Source organism: Wyeomyia smithii, chromosome 2 (assembly GCF_029784165.1).
Source record: "Wyeomyia smithii strain HCP4-BCI-WySm-NY-G18 chromosome 2, ASM2978416v1, whole genome shotgun sequence".
NCBI lineage: Eukaryota > Metazoa > Arthropoda > Insecta > Diptera > Culicidae > Wyeomyia > Wyeomyia smithii.
In genome coordinates this window covers 161,924,728-161,950,322 of record NC_073695.1, presented here as the reverse complement: position 1 = coordinate 161,950,322, position 25,595 = coordinate 161,924,728, and the positions used below count along the sequence as shown (strand labels likewise).

The 25,595-nt window shown below is 40.5% G+C and overlaps 1 protein-coding gene across 1 annotated transcript in view; it reads left to right on the top strand.

The window, feature by feature from the left end:
- LOC129721968 (WD repeat and FYVE domain-containing protein 3) overlaps positions 1-25,595 on the top strand; it is a 280,812-nt gene that overhangs the window by 68,993 nt on the left and 186,224 nt on the right. The window contains exon 3 of the mRNA XM_055675111.1: positions 20,975-21,127. Coding sequence (XP_055531086.1) covers positions 20,975-21,127 — 153 coding nt within the window. The remainder of the gene's footprint in view (positions 1-20,974; positions 21,128-25,595) is intronic.

Genomic DNA, 25,595 nt, shown 5'->3' with positions numbered 1-25,595 from the left:
TAGATCTTATATCCTCAAAAATTGCGGTCGGCTTACAGTTTCCGAATAAAGTTTAACGTCTTACGAAATAAAGCTACTCATTGATTCGTGAATGGGTAAACTAAGGTGTTCATGAGCAGAAACGCGTAGAGTCGTACGATACGTAAGGTAACCGAAATTACTCAACCTCCACGATTCGCTTGTATCCCGTCACTGCAAATATGATGAGGTTTCAAACATGTTGGCACCTGGCGCGCTTTCGTGAGTTCATATATCGAAGATCGCACCACTAACCTCGAGAATGTGCGTGCACGTCGGGTTCAAAATTGGAAGGGTCGGTCAGTTCCTCTATTAGTACAAAGCTCGTTATTCCCGTCGTACTCCTAAAATCAATGAAACAAAACGTCTTAGATACATAGAATATGGGTTTGCGAAAAATATCTTAGTGGACGAAGGCCCTTAAATACCGCCAAGAGTTTTATCGTATGTAGAGAAGAAACGCGACAAACAACTAACACGAAATTCCTATACCCGTGGTGCTTGTGGAGTGTGCAGGAGTATATCCGGCCTCTAGTAACAACAAGTATCGAACTAACACCCCTTTCCTTCCTTCCTTTGATCTACGTTCTGGACCGGCAGGCGTCGGTACTGATCAGCATGCAGGGGTTATTGGAGATGCACATCGAAAAGCTAAATCCCAAGCAGGAATCACTAAATTCGATTTACAACTCCAATCGATCCTGATCAGTAACGAAGTGGCAACCGGTGGTGATCAATCAAGCTCAAGCTATACTGAGCGTGCGTATGGGAAATATGGTAAATATCATTATTGTTCGATTTAAATTCACACATTGGTATAGATTTATGGTTTACTGGCTGGTAAGTGTATTAAAGGTTTCTGCGCCACTAGGTGGATTAATTCTGTTTTTGATTTAAATTGAATTTTAGTCCTAATTTTTTCTCTTAACGGTGTATATTTTTTTACAAGGCATTAGTAATTCTCTAGTACTACAGTTTGTCTGTACATACAACGGTTTCCTAGCTAAGATGCTTAGAATGCTTGAAAATGAAAATATCTCATGGGTCTCAAAACTTTCTGAATCTGTGATAAATACAAACTTTGCTAAGCCGTGTGCAAAGTTTCATTCAAATATTATCGATAAAATTGCTGCGAATTTTCAGATCATTCGGCACGATTTTGCTCAATTATTTTTACAACCAATTTGATAGCTTACTTATTCATTAAAATTTGATGAAATATGTAGTTTTTTAATATCTCCATTTCAATCAATTCGTTTCCATTTTTCTTATCGCCTTATTTAATTTATTCATTCCTATCTATAAACGCCCAGATGAATTTTAAGAATTTCCTTAGTTAAATGTTTCGCTTCTGCTGTTGATGTAAATAGTCTGATTTTTTTAATTTCTCTCAATGGACAGTATGTTCTAGATTTCTGACAAACATTGGATAATTTTTAAATGTGTAATTATTATTTTCAACGCCTAAGACTTATTCTTACTTTCTGTGTTCAAACTTTTATGTGCTTTTAATACTTGTTTAGGCATATTCTTATTGATTTCAGTGCTTTAAATCAGTTTTTTTTTTCTAAATAAACCAAATCAATTTTAAAAACATCCATTCGGGTTCAATGCATGTTGATTTTATTCAGTTCTTTTTTTTTCATTTTAAAAATGGTTCAAGTTGATTTTACAAATTTTTCAAAATCATGACAAATCCTCTGTTTGCAAAACAGCACGTTTTTCCCGACGGTGCGCCTGGTTGGCCACCTGAAATAGCTGAAGCACGCTCAGTATAGCAGTGACAAACACCGCAAACAGCCAACGCCACTAGCGGCCAGCTGCGTCAACAACAAATGAACAAAACGTAGAACTACGTGAACAATAAAGCATAAATTTCTGTACAAACACTAGTAATTATGACCATAAAATTGCATTTTCGTGAACCACAAATTAAGAGCTTTCGATTGATGTATATATCATCGTTGTCCAATTCATTTGAAGCAAAATCATATTTCAAGATGGCTTGACTCAGTTTTTTGAAAACTTCTTGGAAACCACTTATCCACAAATTACCACAAATTTGATTTCGAACTCACAAATTAACCACTAAATATTGGTGATGAAAGAGTTAAAAAAATTATTTTGTCAAGCCATCTTGATATATGCGAGCGCCACTTCTGATTTTGTTCCACAGGGCATTCGAAAAAGCTCGAATCTCCGTACAACCAGGTCATTCGTTGTTAAAGACAAGCATATTATATAGTAGATTCAACTAGAGACATTGTTGATTTAACCCTACACTAGCGCATCGTCGCAGGTTTCTCCCTTTATCTTTTCTAGTCTGGAATCACGTACGCAATCTGCAATAAGTATTTATTTCACATGATTTGTCATTTTTTCTGTGAAAGTATGAAAATGAGTCAACTAAAATTGAGTATTTTCAGTTTCGTGTGTAAGAATATCGGTCACACGCTCACAGAAATGCAACAACAATGCACAATGGTACAGTAAGGCAATTTAGGTGGACATGAGGTTTTCGATGCGTTTTTTTTATTTTAGCGTTATAGTTTCTTCTAAGAAGTTTCTTATAGCTAGTCCTTTATTTATGCGCAAATGAAAATTAAGGTGGTTCTAAAATTTTATTTGCAGAAGTGACTGTATACAATCTTCGGCAAAGTTGTAGATTAACTAATTTTGAGCAACAAAAAAACTTTTGTAGCTATTGAATTGACCGAAATAGACTGGCTTAGAGTGGGTTCCGAAAAAACAGTTTTTTGGCTCCATTTTTTCAGTTCAAATTTAATAACAGAGTATTCTTCGGATGACCTCAAGAGCTTAAAAATTTGTTTTTATTGAGCGTTTTATTGAAAAAAATAAAACTCTTCACCTATACAACATATCGACAATGTTTTTCGGTCAGAAGTTGCGTATTTTTGTGTTCTTAAGGTTAACCGAAGAAAAGTTTGTTATTACATTTGAAATGGAAAAATTTAGCAAAAAATCTGTTTGTTGTTACGTCAAATTGCTCTAAAACGGTACCGTAAACTGGGGTGACTTTGATCACCGGGGTGACTTTGATCACTGTACCTCTTTTTTGAAAATGTGGTAAAAAAGCGCTCGTAGTGCTTGGGACTTGTCGTAATCTTCACTGAATGCGTGGATATATGTTCGCATTGCTACTATTCATGCATTTCCTTAAATAGCAGGAAAGGAGTGTTTTTCATGCTAAAATAGTAATTGAAAATAAAGTGTATTTTTGGCGATTTTTGTTGCATACAAACGATCGGTTCAAGCAGATTCAAAACAACAAGTTGCAATACGTAATTTTTTTTTTATTTTGTTCCCAGATTAGTTCTTAAGATGAACAAATATTGTAACAATACATTTTATTGTTATTTTTGCAAGTTTTTCCTCAAAGACAATGTTGAGTCCCAATATTCTCCACAGCGTATTACATATTTCTTCTTAACAAAAACCCAAGACGTGAAGTAACATGCAAATTTGGCCACTTTCATAAGTCATATTCCTCGTGGACTAGTTTTTGATGATTTTAGACCACCTTCTCTCTCAGTGGATAACAATTCATATATATTCTAAAAATTTTGTATGAATCTTGTACATTCGCCATTATAAACTGTTCACGTAGAATGTGAATGGCCCCCAAATTGCTTTCCATATTTATAAACTGGTTTAAGCCGTTTAAGGCTGTTCAATTTAGTGAAAGTAGCAAAGTGTTACACCAAATTCATCAAAATAATGAAGTGATCAAAGTCACCCCGGAATGATGATTGGTGTAAAATTTTTAGAGCATATTTAAAAACAACAAAAATGTTGCTCAACTTTTGAAGTAGTGACTGAATCTTTTTCAATGCATGCCAGTACTTATTTTAAAAACATCGAATAATATTGTTTTCAGCATATTCTGAAAATATTTGAGATACAATCAAAAAAGTGATCAAAGTCACCCCAGTTTACGGTACATTTAATAGCTTCAAAAAAAATTAACGAAGTTGCTTAAAATTAGTTGATATACAATTTTGCCGAAGAATTTATACAATTATTTCTGCAAATGAAAAAGTAAGTTTATTTTGTTTCGTTGATTTTAGGGGCCCCTTAATTTTCACATAAATAAAGGACTGAATTGTCAAAAAGTATGAAAAATTTACTATAGTAAAACAAAAAAAAAAATTTTTTTTATTGTGTTAAGAGATAGAAGAATAGTTTGTTCAGCAAAGTTGTAGAAAATTAAAAAATATGAAACTTCGTTGAAAAAATGAAAATCCTATCTTTTTTCGGTACAAAGTTATAAAGTGTATTACATGGGACTTACTTAAGTGTTAGTTTTTTGTACTTAACTTTTGTTAGTTGCATTTTACACGAACGTGTTGTTCGGAGGAATTGTTAGGGCACACACAAAACACACATTTTTGTCAAAGACCATATATCTCCAGGACTTTTCCTTACAATGTTATATCATATTTTAGCTCATTTTTTCGATAATTTCAAGAACGTATAGGTTAAAAACGGGCAAGTGGAATCATGATGTCAATACCTTTCCTTAAAGTTAAGCTGAAGTATTATAAACTCCTTTAGGTTCCATTTGTCCCAATTCACCCATATAAGAGTACGGCGAGCATATGTTACAGTATGTTTTCATATATCAAAAATACTAACTTTTTTGTGTTAAGAGATAGAGGAATGGTTTATTCGGCAAAGTTTTAGAACGTGAAAAAATATGAAACTTTGCTGAACAAACAAAATTCCTATCTTTATTGGGTACAGAGTTACAGAGTATATTCTATAAAAGTTACCTAAAAGTTAGTTTTTTGTATTTAACCTCTGTTAGGTACATTTTACAAGAAAACGTTGTTCTAAAGATGCATTTGGGCATACAAAACACACGTTTTTGTTGAAGGCCACACATCTCCAGAACTTATCCTTACAAAGTTGTAACACATTTAAGCATATCTCTTTGATAACTTTTTTTATTTTAATGCAGTGGCGTAACCAGAAGTTATTTCTGGGGCGAAAAGGGAAAAATCTTGAGAAGCGAAAAAAAAAAATTGGACATTGATTATTTTCACTTAATTCGAACATGTCGCTAACATGCCGGAAGTGACTCGAATGGTAACAAATATGCCAAAAGGGATGTTAAGGCAAAATTTGGAAACAAAAATTTAAAACGGACACCAAAAAAGTAAAATTCCGGATAATCAAATTCCGGATAATCGAGTTTCCGGATAATCGAGTTCGACCTGTATTAGTGTGGTTGTATCCATACGCCATAAACTGGTTTCCATTACCTAATCGCAATTATATTAGTAAATAATTATTATTAATCATATCGTATCAATGAATGTTGGATAGTGAAATGAATGCGTGTTTACTTATTAAATTATTGAGTATGATAATTAGCTGAACAATTGAGAAATGCGTAGAATCAAATCCAATGCTTCCTAAAGCTTTCTTATAATACTAAAACATTAGATTAGTTAATGAATCATTCGGCAGTTTACAAATTTTTAATTGACAATTATAATATAATTATAGAACAATCCATGCACAGCATTACGAGATCCAGTAATTTTCCCGTTTGGCGTAATTACCCTCTTCGACTGGTGACACCCTCTGACAGCCCTCCAGTTGGATGTCACCCGTTGCTCTTCCCAGTATTTAAGTTGCATTTTTATAGTGCAATTCGAGATACCGCAAAAGGGTTCCGGTCCAACAAATTGCAACAATAGATATGCTGTTAGCATCCGCGACTGCTACTTAACTAAATATGTCGTACTCCCTGTATCTACAAAAGAAGCCAACGTAATTGCCAAAGCCTTAGTCAACGATTGTTTACTTACTTTCGGAACATTTTCAGTCTTACGATCAGATCAAGAAACAGAATACAATAATGAAATTTTTGAACAAATATGCAAAATCTTACAAGGTAAACAGAAATTTAGCGCAGCTTATCATCCACGGACAGTTGGTTCTTTGGAAAAAAATCACAGATGTTTAAATGAATACCTGAGATCTTTCGTCAACGAACATCAATCTGACTGGGATGGGTAAACATTTTATTCATTCAACTGCAACTCGACACCACACTCAGACCACGGATACTCACCACAGTAACTCGTTTTTGGAAATAAAGCAAGGTTACCCCAAGAAATATTCAAACAAGGTATAAACCCCGTATACAATTTTGATCAATACAGTAAGGAGTTAAAATTCAAATTACAAAAGTCAAATGAAAAAGCAAGAACCAATTTAATAGAGCATAAAGTAAATAGAGCAGCAGCATCAGAAGAATCTCACAATTCGATGCAATTTAAAACCAACGATACAGTGTATTTAAAACTAGAAAATAGAAGAAAACTTGACCCATTTTACGAAGGTCCATATATAGTAAAAGAAACTCTAGACCCCAACTGCAAAATTCAACATGCAAGAACAAAAACCTCAGTAATAGTACACAAAAATAGGCTAATCAAAACATAAACAGAATCTATTCATAACATACACAATCAAATTATTATAACACTTTGCAATAATTTCAATAGAAAAACCAAATTACTAACAACATAAATTTTCAGTTGGAAGTAAAACTCAGAAGAGACAGGATCGTTGTTGCCTGCTCCGCTGTTAAGTGCCTGCTCCGCTGTTAAGCTGTCCGACTTTGTGAAAGCAAATAGACACGAGTCCGCTTTAACGTTCATTCGTTCGATTGCTGCTATCGTTAGCTACACCAGGTTTTTACGGCGCGTGTGTTGTTTATCGCCTGCAGTGGAATAACTGAAGCACGCCCCCCGCACCGCCGTCGGCCGCGCCGTTTGGAGCACTAAGCTGCTGCTGGTGGAACAATAGGCTGCAGATAGGCAGCAAAGACAACGTCGTCGATACAGAGCAGAGCGGATATTAGAGGTAGTTTTTTTTTCTTGGTTTTTTTTCTACGGTATCGTTTATAAATCTAAATTTGACATTGAGTTTGAGCATTTGATCTTCGGCCTGACATGGACGAAGATGAGACTGACTCCTGTGATTCCGGAGATGCAAACCATCCCGCTTCTACGTCCGTTCCGGGCGGGTACAGAATCCCGCGGATCAGAAAAGGAGCCGCGCAAGACCTGATCCATCGGGCGAAGTTGTATCCGGAAGGATATCTGGGCCCGTGGTTAGTATATTTTAGGCCCAAAATGAAACCATTAAACACTATGCAAATTTGTAAGGATCTGGCACGGTTTTCAGCCGTGACAGAGATAACTAAAGTTCGCCCTGACAAACTGCGTGTCTCGCTGTCAGACCTCAAACAAGCAAACGAGATTGCTGTTTGTGAGCTTTTTACGCTGGAATACCACGTGTACATTCCAGCTCGTGCAGTGGAGATCGACGGCGTGGTCACCGACTCGAGTCTGACCGTCGAGGATCTGCTGAAGACTGGAAAAGGCGGTTTCAAGGATTGTAGCCTTAAACCAGTTAAGATTCTCGATTGTAAGCGATTACATTCAGCGTCGTTTGACAAGGATGTGAAAACTTACATCCAACCAGACTCTTTTCGTGTGACTTTTGCCGGGTCTGCTCTGCCGAGCTATGTGCTCGTGGACAAGGTGCGTCTACCCGTGCGCTTGTTTGTGCCGCGGGTAATGAATTGCCACAAGTGCAAACAGTTGGGCCACACGGCCTCCCACTGTGGCAATAAAGCACGTTGTGGCAAGTGCGGAGAGCAACATACGGACGATGCCTGTAATAAGGTCGCTGAAAAGTGCCTCTATTGTGGGCAAACTTCGCATGAGCTGTCTGCATGTCCCGCGTACAAGCAGCGCCAAGAAAAAATCAAGCGGTCTCTGAAAGAGCGCTCTAAGCGCACTTTCGCAGAAATCTAAGCGCACTTTCTACGGTATCGTTTATAAATCTAAATTTGACATTGAGTTTGAGCATTTGATCTTCGGCCTGACATGGACGAAGATGAGACTGACTCCTGTGATTCCGGAGATGCAAACCATCCCGCTTCTACGTCCGTTCCGGGCGGGTACAGAATCCCGCGGATCAGAAAAGGAGCCGCGCAAGACCTGATCCATCGGGCGAAGTTGTATCCGGAAGGATATCTGGGCCCGTGGTTAGTATATTTTAGGCCCAAAATGAAACCATTAAACACTATGCAAATTTGTAAGGATCTGGCACGGTTTTCAGCCGTGACAGAGATAACTAAAGTTCGCCCTGACAAACTGCGTGTCTCGCTGTCAGACCTCAAACAAGCAAACGAGATTGCTGTTTGTGAGCTTTTTACGCTGGAATACCACGTGTACATTCCAGCTCGTGCAGTGGAGATCGACGGCGTGGTCACCGACTCGAGTCTGACCGTCGAGGATCTGCTGAAGACTGGAAAAGGCGGTTTCAAGGATTGTAGCCTTAAACCAGTTAAGATTCTCGATTGTAAGCGATTACATTCAGCGTCGTTTGACAAGGATGTGAAAACTTACATCCAACCAGACTCTTTTCGTGTGACTTTTGCCGGGTCTGCTCTGCCGAGCTATGTGCTCGTGGACAAGGTGCGTCTACCCGTGCGCTTGTTTGTGCCGCGGGTAATGAATTGCCACAAGTGCAAACAGTTGGGCCACACGGCCTCCCACTGTGGCAATAAAGCACGTTGTGGCAAGTGCGGAGAGCAACATACGGACGATGCCTGTAATAAGGTCGCTGAAAAGTGCCTCTATTGTGGGCAAACTTCGCATGAGCTGTCTGCATGTCCCGCGTACAAGCAGCGCCAAGAAAAAATCAAGCGGTCTCTGAAAGAGCGCTCTAAGCGCACTTTCGCAGAAATCTAAGCGCACTTTCTACGGTATCGTTTATAAATCTAAATTTGACATTGAGTTTGAGCATTTGATCTTCGGCCTGACATGGACGAAGATGAGACTGACTCCTGTGATTCCGGAGATGCAAACCATCCCGCTTCTACGTCCGTTCCGGGTGGGTACAGAATCCCGCGGATCAGAAAAGGAGCCGCGCAAGACCTGATCCATCGGGCGAAGTTGTATCCGGAAGGATATCTGGGCCCGTGGTTAGTATATTTTAGGCCCAAAATGAAACCATTAAACACTATGCAAATTTGTAAGGATCTGGCACGGTTTTCAGCCGTGACAGAGATAACTAAAGTTCGCCCTGACAAACTGCGTGTCTCGCTGTCAGACCTCAAACAAGCAAACGAGATTGCTGTTTGTGAGCTTTTTACGCTGGAGTACCACGTGTACATTCCAGCTCGTGCAGTGGAGATCGACGGCGTGGTCACCGACTCGAGTCTGACCGTCGAGGATCTGCTGAAGACTGGAAAAGGCGCTTTCAAGGATTGTAGCCTTAAACCAGTTAAGATTCTCGATTGTAAGCGATTACATTCAGCGTCGTTTGACAAGGATGTGAAAACTTACATCCAACCAGACTCTTTTCGTGTGACTTTTGCCGGGTCTGCTCTGCCGAGCTATGTGCTCGTGGACAAGGTGCGTCTACCCGTGCGCTTGTTTGTGCCGCGGGTAATGAATTGCCACAAGTGCAAACAGTTGGGCCACACGGCCTCCCACTGTGGCAATAAAGCACGTTGTGGCAAGTGCGGAGAGCAACATACGGACGATGCCTGTAATAAGGTCGCTGAAAAGTGCCTCTATTGTGGGCAAACTTCGCATGAGCTGTCTGCATGTCCCGCGTACAAGCAGCGCCAAGAAAAAATCAAGCGGTCTCTGAAAGAGCGCTCTAAGCGCACTTTCGCAGAAATGCTCAAAAAGGCCGCTGCCACCGAACTGGTTTCCCCGAATCTTTTTGAGGTCTTGTCATCCGATGAGGCTGATTCTGACGATTCAGTTGGAGAACCTACCTTTGCCGAACCCGGGAAGTCTAGGAAGCGAAAAAATCTCTCTTCCCCTAGACTTCCTAGGAAGGGACAGAGAAGGTCTCCATCTGAAATGGCTAATACTAAGAAACAAAAAAGTGCTGTAGGAAATCCGAAGCAAACTTCTCCCGGATTGGCAAAATTGAATTCTAGTAAGGAGTTCCCAGTACTTCCACGAACATCAAAAAACCCACCTGTTCCTTCCTTTTCGTCCAAGATTCAGCCAGAATCTGGACTGCTGAAGTTTTCAGATATTGTGGACTGGATTTTTGAAAATTTCAACATAACTGATCCCTTTAAAAGTCTTCTGCTGGCATTTCTACCAACAGTTAAAACGTCTTTGAAGCAGTTGACTGCTAAATGGCCCCTCCTTGCAGCGATCCTTCGATGACTAATTCATCGGCTGAGATGAAGGATTCTATCTCTATTTTACAGTGGAATTGTAGAAGTATCATCCCCAAAATTGATTCATTTAAAGTTTTGATTAATAAGCATAAATGCGATGCATTTTCCCTCTGTGAAACTTGGCTCACTTCAAATGTAGATCTTAACTTCCATGATTTTAATATAATTCGCCTTGACCGAGATACCCCTTACGGAGGAGTACTTCTAGGGATTAAGAAGTGCTATTCTTTCTATCGTATTAACCTCCCCTCGGTCCCAGGCGTCGAAGCTGTCGCATGTCAAATGACAATACAAGGTAAAGAGCTTTGTATTGCCTCAATATATATTCCTCTCAGAGCACAGGTTGGGCAACGGCTGCTCTTTGATTTAATAGAACTTCTTCCCTCCCCACGTTTGATTTTGGGAGATTTTAACTCTCACGGCGTGGCTTGGGGTTCCCCTTTTAATGATAACCGCTCCTCTTTGATCTATAACCTCTGCGACGACTTTGATATGACAATATTAAACAACGGGGACATGACACGCGTGCCGAAATCTCCAGACCTAGTGCTTTAGATTTATCTTTATGTTCAACATCGCTACGGTTGGATTGCACATGGAAGGTAGTCCTTGATCCCCACGGTAGCGATCATTTGCCTATTCAAATTTCAATTGATAATGGTTCAACTCCCACGCGATCAGTTGATATTCCGTATGACCTCACACGGAATATCGATAGGAAGTTATACGAGGTAATGATTTCAGAAGCTGTCGGGTCGATTCAACATCATCCACCACTTGAAGAATACAACCTCCTTGCGGGCTTGATTCTCGACGCCGCGTTGCAAGCCCAAACGAAGAAATATCCCGGCGTAACGATCAAAGAACGGCCTCCCACTCCGTGGTGGGACAAAGAGTGCTCCGATATCTACACGGAAAAATCCGACGCGTTTAAGGCCTTCTTTTGGGTGAAAGGTAAACCCGACGATTTCAAGCGGTATTTTGAGCTTGAGACCAAGTTTAAAAGCTTGGTCCGAGCAAAGAAACGCGGTTATTGGCGTCGGTTTGTAAACGAAACGTCGAAGGAGACATCGATGAGCACTCTTTGGAACACAGCCCGAAGAATGCGAAATCGTATAACTGTCAACGAAAGCGAGGAGTCTTCAAGTCGGTGGATATTTGATTTTGCCAGGAAAGTATGTCCGGACTCTGTTCCTGCGCAAAACTTTGTTCGCGATACGTCTCCGGGCCACGACGCGATAGAATCACCTTTTACGATGGCAGAATTTTCAGTTGCCCTCCTGTCCTGTAACAATAACGCACCTGGGTTAGATAGAATCAAATTCAACTTATTGAAGAATCTACCCGGCACTGCCAAGAGGCGCTTGTTGAACTTGTTCAATAAGTTCCTGGAGCAAAATATTGTACCGCAGGATTGGAGGCAAGTGAAAGTGATCGCCATCCAAAAACCGGGAAAACCATCTTCTGATCACAACTCTTATAGGCCGATTGCAATGCTATCCTGTATCCGGAAATTGATGGAGATAATGATACTCCGTCGTTTAGACCATTGGGTCGAATCAAACGGTCTACTATCAGATACTCAATTTGGCTTTCGCCGTGCCAAAGAAACGAATGACTGTCTTGCGTTGCTTTTTACAGATATTCAGCTAGCCTATGCTCGCAAAGAACAAATGGCATCTGTGTTCTTGGACATTAGGGGGGTTTTGATTCCGTTTCTATTGACATTCTTTCGGGGAAACTTCGCCGACAAGGATTTTCCCCAATTTCGAACAATTTTTTGCACAATATGTTGTCCGAAAAGCACATGCATTTTACGCATGGCGATTTGGCAACTTTTCGAATTAGCTACATGGGTCTTCCCCAGGGCTCATGCTTAAGCCCCCTTCTTTACAATTTTTATGAAAACGACATCGACGAATGTCTGGCAAATTCATGCACGATAAGACAACTTGCAGACGACAGTGTAATCTCTGTTACAGGAGCCAAAGCTGCCGATTTGCAAGGACCATTGCAAGATACCTTGGACAGTTTGTCTGCTTGGGCTCTACAGCTAGGTATCGAATTCTCTCCGGAGAAGACTGAGATAGTAGTTTTTTCTAGGAAGCGCGAGCCTGCCCAGCTCCACTTACAGTTAATGGGTGAAACGATTTCTCAGGTTTTGGTATATAAATATCTTGGTGTCTGGTTCGATTCGAAAGGCACCTGGGGATGTCACGTTCGGTATTTGATGAAAAAATGTCAACAGCGAGTAAATTTTCTCCGGACAATTACTGGATCATGGTGGGGCGCCCACCCAGGAGACCTTATAAGGCTTTACCAAACAACGATATTGTCGGTGCTTGAGTACGGGTGTTTCTGCTTCCGCTCCGCTGCAAACACCTATTTAATCAAGCTGGAACGATTGCAGTATCGTTGTTTGCGTATTGCCTTAGGTTGCATGCATTCGACCCATACGATGAGTTTGGAAGTTTTGGCGGGCGTTCTCCCATTAAAAGACCGCTATTGGGATCTGACTATTCGTATTCTCATCAAATGTGAGGTTTTGAACCCCTTGGTAATTGAAAATTTCGATAGGCTAGTTGAACTTAATTCTCAAACACGTTTCATGACTGTGTATTTCAATCACATGTCTCAAAGTATAAATCCTTCCTCATACACCTCCAATCGTGTCAACTTGTTAGATACTTCTGCTTCAACTGTGTTTTTCGATACATCCATGATGGAAGAAACTCGTGGAATCTCGGATCACTTACGCGTGCAGCAGATCCCTAAAATATTTTATAACAAATATAAAAACATTAACTGCGACAATGCGTTTTATACTGACGGATCACTTCTCAATGGGTCCACTGGCTTCGGTATCTTCAACAATAATTTTACCGTCTCCTACAAGCTCGATAATCCTGCTTCTGTTTACGTCGCAGAATTGGCTGCAATTCAGTATACCTTAGGGATTATTGAAAAAATGCCCACGGACCATTACTTCATCTTTACGGACAGCCTCAGTTCTATTGAGGCTCTCCGATCGATGAAAAATGCAAAGCACTCTCCGTATTTCCTGGGGAAAATACGGGAACATTTGAGTGCTTTATCCGAAAAATCTTCTCAGATTACCTTAGTGTGGGTCCCTTTTCATTGTTCCATTCCGGGCAATGAGAAAGCGGACACTTTGGCTAAGGTGGGCGCAACAAACGGTGATATTTACGATAGATCAATTGCCTACAATGAATTTTTGCAAATCTCACGTCAGAATACGCTCGTCAACTGGCAGAGCTCGTGGGACAAGGGAAAACTGGGAAGGTGGCTACACAGTATCATCCCCAAGGTTTCCACCAAACCTTAGTTTCGGGGGTTGGATGTAGGACGAGACTTCATTCGCGTGATGTCTCGGATTATGTCCAACCACCACGGGTTAGACGCACATCTACTGCGTATTGGGCTCACGGACAGTAACCATTGCGTTTGTGGATTGGGGTATCGTGACATCGAACCCGTTGTTTGGGTGTGTGCTGAATTCCGTAACGCCAGATCCTTACTTTTGAATACACTAAGGGCCCAAAATATACAACCCTACGTCCCGGTCCGCGATATCTTGGCCCAACGGAACACTTCATACTTGATGCTGATCTACGGCTATTTGAAAAGCATAAAGGTACCCATTTAACAATTCCAACAAACAGAACCGTCGAAAAAAAAACCATGCTAGTTTTAGTTGTAGACTTAGTTTGAGCTCGTAGTCGGCAGCGAGGGTAAAAATTTGCCTTAGCATATAAGAGAAACTAGAAATAAGATTCAGTTGGCTCCGTTAAACATTATATGTATAGTGCCGTGTCAAATATACGCTTTGATAAAAAAAAACAACATAAATTTTATACAAAGCATTATTATTACCCAGATACCCGAAAAAAAATTTACGATGTATTTTGCGGTGAGAACAGTAAATGCACAATGTTTTTTATTGTAACCATAAAAAAACATGGTATTTTTACTGTTAGCTTGCACACGTTTTTTGTCATTACCATGGTTCAATAACGTAATAACAATAGCCGACAATAATTTTACCATGAAAAACATTGTCAGTGACTTCTGAATGTATGGGAAAAGTGCCTGAAAAAATGCTGTCAAGATACATAACAAACCCCCTTTTTCATGGTAAAAATGGCAATTGCCTTTCTCCTAGTTTATTGTTCTGGACAATGATATTTAATGTAAAATTGATGTATTTACAATGAATAATATATATATATATATATATATATATATATATATATATATATATATATATATATATATATATATATATTTAATATATATATATATAATATATATATATATATAAATAATATATATATATATATATATATATATATATATATATATATATATATATATATATATATATATATATATATATATATATATATATATATATATATATATATATATATATATATATATATATATATATATATATATATATATATATATATATATAGTTAAATCATGGTAAAACTATGTACAATTACAGCAACTTTCAAGGTTTTTTTGATGTTTTTTTCCGGTATTATTACAGGTAGAGAAATACATATTTTTGAACAAGTACTCTTGAACCAATTATACAGAAAAAAAAAAACTGTAGCAAAATTTGTAAGAAGCATTTGGAGAGAGACATTCAAAAAATTTCATTATTTTTTTTAAAGGGGGAAGGTGAGGTGACTCTTTACATGAGCGTCACTGTACCGACCTCAACCTTACAACAAAAATATAAACAAACAAGTCGATGCTAGAGATACTCAGAGAGAGAGATAAGCGATGAAAAAAACCCTTGATTTTGCAACCAGGTTTCACATATTAGAGGTGCCAGGTTTCTTCTCAGAGCGCAATGTTGACTAACTTCTTTATTCGACTCATATAACTGATGGTGAGGGTGGAAGTCCTGAGGAATAATAAAGTGCATCACAAAAACCGTGAAGGTGTTAAATTTTATGTTTATGTCTAGGTTTAATTTTATGTATTTTCATCATTATTTTGTAGACCATATAAAGGGTTTGTGAACCACCAGTTAAAAATCACTGTGATGTAGCAACTGTGGAGCATTCTCAATTTATTGTTTAGCAATAGAACATGAAAAACGTGTGAAAATAAATATATTCTTCATTGCAATACAATACCTTTCAATGTGTCACCTTTCTTGTTCGTTTGGCTCGGATTTTGACATGTTCGTTTGGCTCACAACACTCTCTTCGCATATCTCTCCCTCTGAGTATTGCTGTTCAACACCCGATTATGCAACACACAGCTGTTTGCAATTTTACTAGACCCTTTCGCACTTTCGCTTTCAGCCTAGCCTATAGTGTAAGGTCCAAACTGCACAGCGCGAATGCGAAGGAGGCATCCAATTACTCAGAACGAACGGCACAGCGTTCGAGCTCATAAATGCAGAAGATGCATATTTCCGTGTTTGTCACTCTAATTGTTTCAGTCAACCGTCTCCGTCTTGTACATATCGATAATAGCAAATCAATGTGTAGACTTGCTATTTTGGAGACTTCTGTAATTAGTTGTATAGCATATAAAAAGACTCAATAAATAAGGCCAAGTCAGTTGACTTCTGGTATCGACCCCGACTTCCATAGACTTCTCTAGTTTGAACACTGGGCACTCAAAACCTTTAGCCGTTATCATTTTTGATAGAATTTATCACTAAGTCCCTAACGAAGGCTTATCCCAGTAAACCATGCCTAGTCTTTGTTTACCATTCGGCCGCTGCGCGCTGAACTGAGAAGCAGCTTGTAGCAATTTACAGATAATTATTTCTTAATTTATAACATTCAACGATACGGAATTGGCTAAGAATGCCTGTGAAACCGCTATAAGCCCGATCGTTTCATTTTCAGACGCCTGAAATTACGAAAAATTCTCGGCAGAACGATGTTCTTCTCAAATTCAACATTTCAGCTCTTAACAGATCGATGATAATCTTAAATATAATTATTTCGCAATAATTCCATGGGACAAAATATATATTTGGTGGTCCAAAACATGTTTTACTTACTTTACTTTACTTTTTTGGCTAACGGCACTATATCAGCATGTTTGTATACCTGGTACAACTCGTGATTCATGCGTCTGCGCCACACTCCAGCTTCACATTTACCGCCAAGTATCGATCGCAGAACTTTACGCTTAAAAACTCCGAGCACTCGTCGATCAGCTTCCTTCAGCGTCCATGCTTCATGTCCGTAAAGGGCCACCGGGATTATCAGCGTCCTATACAGCGCTAGTTTTGTGCGAGTTTGCAAACTACGGGACCTTAGCTGGTTACGCAGTCCGTAGAAAGCCCTGTTCGCAGCTGCAACTCGTCGTTTCACTTCACGACTCAAATCGTTGTCACATGTCACAAGCGTACCAAGATAAACGAATTCGTCAACCACTTCAAATCGTTCCCCATCTATCTCCACCTCAGCACCAACACCACGGGGACCCCCACGCTCTCTGCCAGCTACAATGTACTTCGTTTTGGCAGAGTTAATGACAAGTCCCAATCTCGCTGCTTCTCTCTTAAAAGGTACGGAAGCCTCCTCCACGGCCTTACGGTTGATACCGATGATATCGACGTCGTCCGCATAACCAAGAAGCATGTGAGATTTCGTGATGATCGTATCGTTTCTTTCGACGTTTGCTCTTCGTACTGCACCCTCAAGAGCGATGTTAAACAGGTTGGAGAGCGCATCCCCCTGCATCAGTCCATACAACGTTACGAACGCGGCTGATGTCTCGCCAGCTATCCGCACGCACGATTTTGATCCCTCCAGTGTCATACGACTCAGCTTTATTAGTTTCGTAGGGAAACCGTGTTCCAGCATGATCTGCCACAGCTCGTTTCTTTTCACTGAGTCGTATGCCGCCCTGAAGTCCACAAACAGGTGGTGTGTTGATAGGTTGTACTCCCGGAACTTATCGAGGATCTGTCGCAGGGTGAAAATTTGATCCGTCGTGGAACGCCCTTGTCGAAAACCAGCCTGGTATTCGCCAACAAAGGATTCCGTTAACGGTATCAATGTGAAGAACAGGATACGGGAGAGCACATTATATGCGGAGTTGAGCAACGTTATCCCTCGATAGTTGCAACAATCCAACCGATGGCCCTTCTTATAGATAGGGCATATGAGGCCTTCCAACCAGTCGTTCGGCATTTGTTCGTCCGCCCAGATTCTTAGTATTATCTGGTGGATCGCATAGTACAGCCGCTCGCTTCCCGCTTTTAGAAGTTCGGCTGGGATACCGTCCTTCCCAGTGGCCTTGCCGTTTTTCAGCTCACTAATCGCCTTTTTCACCTCCTCCTGTGTTGGTGGCTCCACAGCTTGTTCGTCACTCATAATCGTCATCCTGTTCCTGCTCTGCTCATCCGGCTCCTCACCGTTCAATAGCGCCTGAAAATGCTCCTTCTACCTGGCTGCAACCGTCGGTTTATCAGTAAGCAGGTTGCCGTCCTTGTCATTACACATGACCGGCACAGAAAAATTCCTGCTTCTGACTCTGTTGACATTTCTATAGAATCTCCGCACGTCGTTTTGAGCATAGCTGTCCTCTGCGCTGGCTCCTGCTCCTCGTCTCGTGCTTCTTCCGACGGTGGGTTCTATTTTCGGCAGCTCTTGCCACCCTGTACCTCTCTCTGTTCTGACGCGTAGCCGCAGTGAGCATGCGGCTCCTGGCATGGTTCTTCTCATCTGTCGCTCTCTGGCACTCGGCATCGAACCAGCCGTTAGGCTGTCTTCCACGCGTCGTACCTACCACCTCTCTCGCAGTCGTTTCGATGGCGCCGTGAATACTGCTCCACAGCCCATTTATGTCTTCCACTCCTTCCTCCTGCTGTTCTGCGATCCGTTGATCCAGCTCTCTGGCGTATTCTGCTGCCACGCCATCAGCTTTCAACCGCTGAATGTTGAAACGCGTCGTCCTCTCTGTGCGAGATTTCAGCACGTTCGACAACCGTGCGCGGATCTTACAAACGACGAGATAATGTTCAGAGTCAATGTTTGGTCCCCGAAAAGACCTAACATCAGTAACATCCGAAAAGTGCCGACCGTCAATCAGTACGTGATCGATCTGAAGCAAGGTTCCCCATTTGGATGCCTCCAGGTGTGTTTCCGAATATTCAAACGTGGAAAATAGGAGCTACATATGGCCATTCCTCTGGCCGCGGCAAAGTTTATCAGCCTCAGGCCGTTTTCATTGGTTGACGAGTGGAGGCTATGCCTTCTAATGACCGGACGGAATAATTCCTCCCTCCCAACCTGTGCGCTTGCGTCTCCGATGACGACTTTTACGTCGTGTTTTGGGCACTCGTCATAGATTCGCTCAATCTTGTCATAGAACTCATCTTTGACTTCATCGGATTTGTCGTTTGTCGGTGCGTAGGTGTTGATTAAGTTGAAGAATTTGCCCTTAATCCTCAACACGCATATACGGTCATCTACGGGCCTCCACCGGATGACTCTTGTTTTCTGATTTCCCAGCACTACGAAACCGACGCCCCGTTCCGCTGCTCTGCCGCCACTGTAGTAGATGTGGTACTTGAAAGAAGTGCGTGCAATAGGGTCTACTGCACGGAATTCCCTTTCTCCGGAATCTGGCCACCGAACCTCCCGAATCGCTGCGATTTCGACTCCCTGCCGCTGTAGTTCTCGAGCAAGCAAGCCAGCCCGCGCCGGTTCATTGAGAGATCGGACGTTCCAAGTACCCAATTTCCAATCTACCTTAATCTTTTTCCGTCTGGTCTTTGCCGATTGATCCGTTCCGTATTTCTAAATTCGTTGTTCGTGGTTGATGAAAGGTTTCGGTATGCTACCTTACCAGGGTCGCGATACCTACATCCTGCTGATGGGGCTGCCATCTTAGGTGTAGCTGGCGGGATACAGCATTCCATAATTCAGCCGCCCGCTCCGGGTCAGACGCTGTTGTACGCCGCCCCTATGGGGATACAGCCGCGTACGACCCCCTTCCCAGTCAGCATACGACCATAGTTTCCACCGGGGTTGGTTACCCGATCTCCGCTAAGGTTACTCGTATTCCGGTCGGCACCACGTGGAGGTTGGGATAGGAGTTGCTGAACAGAGGTGAATGGCCACATTAGGGTCTCAAGTTACACGTGTCCAACCATTTGCCAACCAAAACATGTTTTAGTTCTTCGTAAAAATTTCGTTATTTTATTTTATTCATTATTGAACGACGTATGCCAAATTAGATACTAAGCTCTTAACAATGCATTATTGCTATTTTTTTTTTGTTGCCTACTCATTTTGCTGCCATGCGGTCATCGTTGCTTCTCCCGTGGAAAACAAGGTGTCTAGTATAGGCAATTTATTCGAAAAATTTCGGGAAAATATACTAACTTAAGTGAGAATGGAATTTTGTGGCTATACTTCTGGGAAAGAGGCTACTGCACGATTGGGCTCGAATTTTGTATAAGGACTTTTTTCGAGATGACAATATTTTTGAGTTTATTGGAATGTTGTTTTCGAATTGATCGTTGACTTAACTATGCAACGGATAATTTAAACAGCACGTGCATTGCGGTATCGCCGGTAAGCGGTATTGCTAATGATAGCAGTAAAACGCTTCATCTCTTAAGTTGTTCTCTTCTATTCTCTCTCTTCAATGTTCTCTCGAATTCATTTCTCTACTGCAATGCAATCCGTATTGATTTAGTTGGCTCCGTTAAACATTGTATGCATTGCGCCGTGTCAAATAAACATATTGTTGATAAAACCGTATTGAGGATGGGTGATGTGAGTGCGCCAAACCACTCCAATAAGACAAAAAGTGGAACTTAATTCCATAGCGCCTTTTACCTTCATCCTAGCTTAAAAGTGTCTTCGGAACAATTGTTTGTATGAATAACCTGCATAATTGCAAATTGTCAAAAAGTATGAAAAGTTTACTATACTAAAAATAAAAAAATAAACTTTTTTGTGTTAAGAGATAGAAGAATAGTTTGTTCAGCAAAGTTGTAGAAAATTAAAAAATATGAAACTATGTTGAACAAATAAAAATCCTATCTTCTTTCGGTACGAAGTTATAAAGTATATTACATGGAACTTACTTAAGTGTTAGTTTTTTGTACTTAACTTTTGTTAGTTGCATTTTACACGAAAGTATTGTTCGGAGGAATTGTTGGGGCACACAAAACACATATTTTTGCCACAGGTCATATATCTCCAGGACTTTTCCTTACAAAGTTATATGCTATTTTAGCTTATTTTTTAGATAACTTCAAGAACGTATAGTTTTAGAACGTGCAAAAATATGAATCTTAGCTGAACAAACAAAATTCCTATCTTCATTGGATACAGAGATACAAAGTATTTTCTGTAAAAGTTACTTAATAGTTAACTTTTTGCACTTAACTTTTGTTAGCTACATTTTACAAGAAAACGTTGTTCTAAAGAAGCATTTGGACACACAAAACACACGTTTTTGTTGAAGGCCACACATCTCCAGGACTTTTCCTTACAAGGTTATAGCACATTTCAGCATATTTTTTTTGATAACTTTAACAACACGACGGTATTTCTAATTATGCGATATGCTGCCCTAATCATATTGTTATAAACTCGTTGCTTTTATTGTTTCTTTATAGTTGAGGAAGACGAAAAGATAAAGAGTGGTTTTAAATGTCACATTATATTACAGGTAATGACGCAATCTTCCATTCCATCAACTTTAGTGAAATGTCTATATTTATTCTTCGACTTACCTGCGTTGGAAGAAGAGGATGGGAAGAATGTAAACACAAAAATTGCATGTAAAACGAAACGTTCGATGCTACAGAAAGTATTTGTTCAGGTAAGTTCTATCTAAATTATTGATAAAATTCCTCTAGTGGTAGTGTTATAGAGAATCAACCTTTGTATTTCAAAAATTAGTAAAAATCTAGATGGACTGGCTTTGGAGACATTTAAATTTTCTTCACATTCGACTATAACACTTTTTACACATGATGAAAACACAGAATGGAGTTTCTTTGATGGCGTAATTCAAAGTGGCCGTCTATTTGAAAAGTTCTATTTTTTGCAAGATGATAGTACAGTAAGGTCTTTTTTACGCGGGTTGCGTTTCTCCATTACTCAAAAACGATACAAGATATCAACCTCATCCTACCACGTATTTCGTTTTTGGTCACGAGTGATCATATATCAGTTTTCAAAAAAAAAAAACAGAATTTTCGTTGTAAACACCCAAAATATAAAATATGGCATTTTGGTCTCTAGATTGATCACTATCATATTCAAACGAAGTTCAAATATTTTAGGACGGCTTTCTTCGTTATATGTGCAACTCAAAAAAGTCTTTTTTAACGTGGGCTTATACAAATTTGTAATGCATCTCCCGCGTAAAAAAAGACCTTCGTGTAATCTTATGCTCTTATGAATGCTCGGTTTTAAGTTTTGTTTTTGTATGAGTTAAAAAAAATCGATGGACAAAGAAAATCGTGTTCATACTCTTCATATATACGAAACCACACAACTTTAATTCATCGCATAATTAGTGGCGTTTTGGCAACCTTACCTGTGTAACGATCGAGTGACTATTTTTGAGTTCGTGTTTTATTTCGTTTTTTTTTGCTCCATTTTGTTATTAAAATCCCACGAAAGCAACCCTGTCGGCTATCGCGATATCGGTCGTCGTGGTTATAGTGGATTCATAGTGTTTCTATTAACTTTTTTGTGCAAATTCAGAAGAAGTGGTTTTTAGTTAACTCCGAGTCTATCTTCGCTTCAACTGCTACGTTCACTGCTTTTTTCCGCCGAAGCGACATCTGTGAGTAACAACTGCAAGCTTCATCGCCTTTTGTTAGCTGTAAGCGCCGTGTACTCCAAACCGCAAATTCAATACCTCCGTGTCGCTCACTGAATCACCCTCCTGCCGTCCGAGCGACAGAAAGCTACTGCTATGATGGATAAAAAGTGCAACGAATGCTTACAACCTAAACCTCAATTTGTTCAAATGTCATTAAAGCGAGCGCGTTGCCCACATGAAATGTTTCGGATGGGCACGATCGAATTTAGATTTTGTCAATGGCCAAACCAACTTACTTTGGTTCTGCACCGAATGCATGATATCCGTTCAGAATTTGAAGGAGCGAAATTCATCGGAGTCTGCTACTGACGTTTTGTCATCATGCGCTAATTCAATCACCTGCTGCTTGAACGAAGTTGAAACTGAACTTGGTCAGATTAATGCATTCATCGGGTCGTTATCTGACAAGTTTCTTGCCAATACTGCACCTGTGATTTCATCGGCTAGTCGTAGCTCTAAGCGTCCTGGGATTATTTCTCCGAACTTGACCCCTAAAAGATCTAGTGGATTTGCTGACTTGATTAGTGGTACAAAGCCAACTGAAAATTTTCCTAAATTGGTCGAAACTGTTCTGCAGCCAGCGGCTAAGTGTTGGATCTATCTTTTGTGCATTGCATTGTTTCGGAAGATGAAATATCGGCTCTTGTTCGAGAATGCGTACCAGGCGCACAACCAGTTGTCAGAAACTGATTAAAAAAGTTGCCGATATAAGATCGTTCGCATTTGTGTCCTTCAAAGTCGGAATTGACTTGCAACTAAAACATGTTGCTCTTGATGCTGCTAACTGGCCAAAGGGAATTTATTTTCGGCTGTTTAAGGAGCGCCGTGGATTTTTGGAAACCAAGATCGTCGAAGTTTATATGCACGTTAATCTCGCAGCGTGCTGTAAGTTTCTCAACCTCTGAGGGAGCTTGGGGGCCAGCTGGCCCCTAGTCCAGTTAAGTCTTTGCATTCTTCCAACATTCAAAAAATTTATGCACAATTTATTCCCCATAGTTCAATGACTAACTGGACTGCACAGTGCGAAATGACGCCCCACCTCACGCCTGTGTCTACGACCCCTCCTCGACGAGCTCTTCCACTGGACGATTACGCTGGCGAGCAGCAGACTGTTTTATTTTCGAACAATAGTGACATGCGAGTTGGCCGGCAATAATGCGACTCTCCGTGTGATAATGTCCTTTCATCTCTGCTCTGCTACTATCCGAACGTGCATGGTCTACGCAGCAAAGTAACCGATTTTGCTTTAGAAGTATCCAATTCGCTTTACGACTGCATCGCTATTACCGAATCCTGGCTAGACTCTCAAGTTTCATCTTTCCAACTGTTCGGCATTGATTATACCGTGTATCGGACGATCGTTGCTCGACTAATAGCACCAAGGCAAGGGGTGGAGGAGTGATCGTCGCTGTGCGACGATCGTTGGCGTCGGCATTATTGATTGGATCTATGGATGACTCGCTTGAGCAGCTGTGGATAACAATTAAAAACAGTGAATTGAACATTGTGATCGGTGCAATTTACATTTGCGAAATGAAGTTGAGATAATTGATCGGCATATTTCATCAGTCGAAAAAGCTGTCAACTCAACTAGTATTAACGACGATCTACTTATCTTCGGAGATTATAACCGTGCTGGTCTTTCCTGGTCGATGCAGACGGAGGCTAATCATCTCGTTGTTGACGCTTCGCGCTCTTCTGTTAAAGCCGGTATTACCCATTTATTAGACGGCATGGCTTTTCACTGCATGCAACAAATTAATTCTATTTGCAACCAGAATGGCCGATTTCTCGATCTAGTTTACGCAAACTCGCATGCTTTGCCAGCATGCTCAGTCACTATTGCACCTGATCACTTATGTAACATTGACGTTCATCATCCTCCTTTGATGGTTACTTTCAAGAGAGCTGTCAAAACTTAGTTCATAGACGAGTTTGATCCTTCCAGTTTTGATGTTCGACGTGGGAATTTTGGTGCAATCAATTCAGCTTTAAGTAATATTGATTGGACATTTATCAATCAATGTCGAAAGTTAGATGAGGCCGTGTCAGAATTCACTAAAACAGTTCAGGAACTTATAAATCAGCATATTACAAAAGTCCTCGTTGTAAGCCTGTTTGGGGAAATTGGCGTCTTACTAAGCTTAACCGTACTCGAAAGTCAGCTTTGCGCGTATATCAAAACCTAACGACATTGCTGCAGCCTTGGCTCATGTTCCGAGCGATGTGTTCGATGCCGAAATCTTCACGGTTACAATCGAAGAAGTAGCTAAAGCCATCGGTAATCTAAAACAATCTTACTCTTCTGGTCCCGATGGAATTCCTGCCGTTCTTCTGAAAAAATGTACTGATAGTCTAGTATGACCACTTACCGCTATTTTTAATCTTTCTTTGCTACGACATCAATTTCCTCGCAGCTGGAAAGAATCGCTAATGTTTCCAGTATTCAAGAAAGGTGATAAACGAAATGTGGAAATTTATCGTGGGATTTCATGTTTGTGTGCCTGCTCCAAAGTGTTTGAAGCCATTATTCATAATCATCTTATGTTTAGCGTGAAAAACTACATTTCTACTGCGCAGAGTTCACATCTTTTTGCCTCCGTGGCATGGATCAGGGCCTTCAGATCGACGCTGTCTATACGGACTTAAAAGCTGCCCTCGATCGTGTTAAGGCTTCAATCGCTGATTGAACTTTTTAACGACTGGTGCCATCGCAACTATATGATTCTAAGCATTCCGCAGTGTACCCTGATCAGTTTCCAGTGCAAGGAACAGCGTACATTGTTCTATTACCACATTGCCGGTACATGTTTACAACGTACGAATGTCGTCACCGATTTGGGTGTTATGTTAGACACTCAACTAACATTCAGGCAGCATTTGTCGATGATTATCTCCAAAGCTAATCGTCAACTTGGTCTGATATTCAGAATTGGAAATGAGTTTGTTGATTATGGCACCATGCGGGCTCTCTATTGTTCATTAGTGCGCTCTATTCTGGAAACTGCTTGCGTTGTTTAGGACCCGCATTATGAATTTTGGAGTCAGCGAATTGAGCGCATCCAAAACTTTTTGTTAGAAGGATCTGCCGTACTTTGCCATGGAGAGATCCAGATCATTTGCCACCTTACGAAAGCCTCTGTTTGTTGGTTGGAATCTTAGAATATCCCATCTCGAACAGCGCCGCAAGGAAATAATTGCCAGAATGACTCACATTATTTTGACAAGCCGGCATGATTGTCCAGCCATCCTGACGTTGCTGCAGCTGTATTGTCCCATTCGTTCTCGTCGAAGCCAGAGCCTTTTGCAAACGAATTCGCACCGCACGAACTACGGCCTGAATGAACCTATTCGCCGAATGGCCGTGCTCTTCAATCGAGACTACGCAAATTTTAATTTTTAGTCCTGTTTTGTATGTTATGAATTGTTTATTAATGTATGTTATTTTATACTT